The sequence below is a fragment of the Galeopterus variegatus genome, unplaced genomic scaffold (genome assembly GCF_000696425.1).
Source record: "Galeopterus variegatus unplaced genomic scaffold, G_variegatus-3.0.2 Scaffold574, whole genome shotgun sequence".
Taxonomy (NCBI): domain Eukaryota; kingdom Metazoa; phylum Chordata; class Mammalia; order Dermoptera; family Cynocephalidae; genus Galeopterus; species Galeopterus variegatus.
The window spans coordinates 531998-536903 of NW_007726685.1; the positions used below are offsets into that span (position 1 = coordinate 531998).

The following is a 4906-nucleotide window of genomic DNA, read 5'->3' on the forward strand; positions in this document are numbered from 1 at the left end:
GGTCCTGGTCCGGTACGGGCGTGACACCGAGGGTTGCGATCCGTTGCCGGACACGAAAAAAGACAAAAAGGAAAAAAAAAGAAGAAGTAAGCAAAGGACAAAAAATTAGTTCCGGCCCTGGCACACCACCAGCACCTTCGAGCCTGCCTGGGAAACAGAGGCTTGGATCCAGGGATTGCACCCCACTCCCACTTCCATGCAAACTGCGCCAGCACCTCGAGGCCTGCCCAGGGACCCGAGACATGGAGAAGAGAACCAGACCTCCCTCCCACAACCAGGCACATGGAGCCAGCGCCTCAGGGCGCCCAGGGACCAGAGACATGGAGAAGGAGACCAGACATACCCCACAACCAGGCACACTGCCAGCGCCCAGGAGCATGCCAAAAACTTCACCCCCATGTGGGTGGCCCACCACAGCCACCACAATAACTATGCCTACCATGAAAGCGGCTCAATGCCACAACCACCACGCAGATGGTCCACCAACCACTGGAGTGCATTCACACAAGGACAGTCACCAGCAGAGACAAAGAAAAGAAGATGTTTCTCTCCACAAAGCCCATTTCAAAGTGACAGAAAAAAGCATCTGCTCTATGATAATATTGGGGGACCTGATCACACCTCTTGGCATTGGACAGATCATCTAGGTAACAAATTAACAGAGTAACCATTATTCTTTCAGAAGGAGAGAAGTAATCTAGGCTAATTAGAGGGGGGAGGGAATGGGGGAAGGGGAGAGATTGGACAAGGGGCATAAAGAATAATTACGATTTGTAACAATATATGCTAGTAATGTTGATTTGAAAAATAAATGAATGAATGAATGAATGAATGAATGAAACTGCCAAACTGCTTTCCAAATGGGCTGTGCCATTTTACACTCCCTAACAATATATGCTAGTAATGTTGATTTGAAAAATAAATGAATGAATGAATGAATGAATGAAACTGCCAAACTGCTTTCCAAATGGGCTGTGCCATTTTACACTCCGACTAGCAGCATATGAGAGTACCAGGTCCTGTTCCTACATAACCTCCTCAACATCATAGTGTCATCACTCTTTTTAACTTCAGCCATTCTAGTAGGTATGCAGTGAAATCTCATTATGGTTTATAATTTACATTTTCCTAATGACTAATGATGTTAAGTATCTTTTCATGTGCTTATTTGCCATTTGTGTACCTTCTTTGGTGAAATAAATCATTTGCCACTTTTTAATTAGGTTGTGTTACTACTGAGTTGTACAAATTCTTACATATTCTGGATACAAATCCTTTATTAGGTATATAATTTTCAAGTACTTCTTCCAGTCTATGGCTTGTCTTTTTTTGGTGGGGTGGGGGTGGTATTTACCTTTTAAAGTTGATTTTATTAAAATATAATTACATACAAAAATCAAAACAGAGTACATTTCTATCACTCCAGAAAGTCCCCTTGTGACCCTTTACAATCAATCCCTACCCCCAGACCCTAGACCATCACTGAACAGATTTCTATCATTACAAATCACTTTTGACTGTTGTAGAGGTGCATGTAAATGATATATGGTATGTACTCTTCTGTTTCTAACTTCTTTTGCTCATTTTTTTTTTTTATATTCATCCATGGTGTTGCATGTATCAGTAGTTCTTTCCTTTTTATTGGTGAGTAGAATTCTACTATATGTAATACTAGTTAATTCCAGTTGAGGGTCTTATAAATAAAGCAGCATGTATAAACATTCACATAGAAATCTTTTTGCAGACATTTTCATTTCTCTTGGGTAAAAACCTAGGGCAGGATAAAACAATTCTCCAAAGCAGTTATATTTTACACTAAACAGCAATGTATAAGAGTTCCAGTTATTCCACATCCTTAGTGTCAGTCCTTGATACTTTCAGCCTTTAATTTTACCCTTTCCAATAGGTGTACCTCACTGTGGTTTCAACTTGCCATTTCCCAGATGACTAGAGACATTGAGAATGTACTTACTGACCATTTCTATGTATCGTCTTTTATAAAATATGTGCTCAAATCTTTTGCCCATATTTAAATTTGATTGTTTGTCTCACTGTGTTGGAAGAGTTCTTTATAGTACTAAAATCACTGTAATACAAGGTGAATTTAGAGAGCATTAATATATATAATCATTTTGTTCAATTTCTAACTCCATGTGGTAAAAAATATGTAGAATCCTGAATATATAAAAGAAAAATATGGGATAAGAGAAGAATGGTTAACGATTTAATAAATACGGCATCAAATTCAATCTGATGACCTCAATCTTAACCTATTCATTTCTTAACAACCACAACAACACAATGAAAGAGTCACAGTAACTTTATCTAGATCGTGTACAAGGAACATTTAAAATCACTAACTGTGTCAAGGTGAAAGTTGTGTCTCCAAGCCTGATCATTATCTTTCAGCATAAACCCAATCCAGCAGGTTTACTTCTGTTATAATGTACTGACATCCCAAAACCCATTTACTAGACTAGCATGTGCTGAAGGTACCTAATCAAGCAAGAGGTTGGATAAAGGCCTTTAAACTGTCAATTCTAAAACTGTTTTTCCCTCTCTTATTTTTTCTCCCTCTCTTATTTTTTCTCCCTTTCTTCATTAATCTTCTACTACTCTTTACCCTCCCCCATTCCTCCATTCTCTCAAGTCTGGTCATGTCCTATTACTTTTTTTTAAGAGTTAGACTTATTGAAACAATCCTTTCTCAAACATTTTCATCACCACAGATAAAAGAAGTACCTTGACCTTTAGCATTCACCTCTCCTTATTTCCCCCCAAGCCTCCACAACCACAAGCAACCACTAATCTACTTTCCGCCTCTGCAGATTTGCCTATTCTATACATTGCATATAAATGGAACCGTATAGTATTAGATCTTTTATTGTCTCCTATTACTTTTAGGTCCTAAGATTTCTGAATATAAAATCTAATACAGTAATATATATATTTTCTAAAATATAAAGCTTTAGTTTTCCCACATATTACTGTACATTTCCTTTTCCAGGTGAACATCTCTTGATAGAACTGCAAGCCTTACTTATACTTATGACAGAGTATTTACAATAATTCTGTTTTCTTAGAAAGAAAACTACCATATGAAAGTTATTTTGGCAAAAGCATTTAAGTATTACAACACTATTGATTCCTTTAACAATGTAATATAAATTATTCCTGTTTTGAAAAACATAATATATTTTATTTACTAAAGAACCTTACCTTGACTAAGATGTTCATGGTAAATGGAAGCTAAATTGGGAAGATGTTGTTGGAGATGAGATGTTAGTTCTGCATGAGAATTAATCTGAACTAACTCCTCTTCACATCCAGATTCTTCACCATCAAAATCAGCCATATTTTTTTCTGATTTTGCACTGACCTGGGAGCTACTACAACTGACATCATCAGCACTTAGCATATCATCAACCATATGCCTATAATACAGAGAAAAGCACAAAGTTAGTACTTTCAGGTTAAGCATAACATACTTTGTGAATCACAAAAAATACCTCTTAAAACATTTGGCACAAATTGCAACACACTCAGCTAGCTACATGTTTTTTAACAATATGGAATACTGAGAACTTTACAAACACTAAAAAGCCCAAAGTGTCGAACTATTTAATAATTTTGCAATATCTACACTTATTACTAGCCAATTAACACACCTCACTAGAATAACTTGAAAGAATAATTTTAGGCAAGATCAGTAATACTCACTATTAAATATTATTTTATAAACTTAAAGTCACAATGTAAAACTATAGAATTTATTTACATTTATTCATATAAACTGCAAAATCAAATGAGATAACTACTAGAAAAATATTTCAATCTACATACTGAAATATATAATCTAAGGCTACATCTAGATGGAGTATTAATTGGGAAACTTTCAACTCAAATACATACTAAACACTAGTTTCCAAAACATGCTCTACTGGGTGCTGTAAAGGATATAAAGAAAAAAGGATGAAAATAACATCAAAAAAGAAACCAACATGAAGTGCAGGATAAATTTAGAGACTCACAAATAGTACCATATTCAAAGAATATGGAAAGAGCTAATATGAAAAATTAAACAATTAGGTATTTGGCGATAGGAAGTATATTTAGTATCAAGACTAAAATAGATGTGCAATGTGCCAAAGTGAATACATTGGATCACAGTTTTGTAATAAACAAATTGTTTTGTATTCATCATGAGCTGTGCTGGGAACAACTTTGAATGTGCCCATATGTAATGTCAGAGAGTAAATCAGTGGTTCTCAATCAGTGGTGATTTTGGCCCCCAGCGTGACACCTGACAATGTCTAGAGAGTTTTGGTTCTCAAAACTAGGGGGATGCTGCTACTGGCATCCAGAGATAGGGGCTATGCGTGCTGCTAAACATTCTACAATGCAAAGGACAGCATTCACATTGCTGTAAATTCCAAACAAAGAATTATCTGTCCCAAAATATCAATAGTGCCTCAGTTGAAAAACAGTGCCTAAAACTCAGATGTGTCAGTGATACGAATAAAATAAAAAGACAAAGGAAATAAAGAAGCAATATGTATAATAGATATGTAGTTCACACAAACAACTAACCTGAATCCCTGGAAGGTCTGGCAAATTGTCAAGTCTAAGAAAGCTCATCCTAATAAACTGCATATTCATGTTTCATCATTAGCTCAAATACTACTAACTTGTAATGACAAGAATAACAAATAGCAGCTAATATTTATTAAAGACATATTTTGTACCAATCACATTAGCCCACAAAGTCCTCACAAAAAACCTCATGAGTGGGTTGCGATCCCGTTGCCGGTCCCCGGTCCGGTACGGGGGCAACACTGAGGGTTGCGATCCGTTGCCGGACACGGAAAAAGACAAAAGACAAAAAAAAAAAAAAAAAAAAAAAAAA

General features: G+C 36.2%; 2 protein-coding genes across 2 annotated transcripts in view; both read right to left on the reverse strand.

Annotated features, from left to right (window-relative positions):
• Positions 1-3365, reverse strand: part of USP34 (ubiquitin specific peptidase 34) — a 143194-nt gene extending 139829 nt beyond the window's left edge. The window contains exon 1 of the mRNA XM_008570133.1: positions 3220-3365. Within this exon, the coding sequence (XP_008568355.1) occupies positions 3220-3355 (136 nt within the window). The 5' untranslated portion in view covers positions 3356-3365. The remainder of the gene's footprint in view (positions 1-3219) is intronic.
• Positions 3366-3918: 553 nt separating this feature from the next.
• The window catches only part of LOC103588465 (ubiquitin carboxyl-terminal hydrolase 34-like), a 49067-nt gene continuing 48079 nt past the window's right edge, over positions 3919-4906 (reverse strand). The window contains exon 14 of the mRNA XM_008570140.1: positions 3919-3947. Coding sequence (XP_008568362.1) covers positions 3919-3947 — 29 coding nt within the window. The remainder of the gene's footprint in view (positions 3948-4906) is intronic.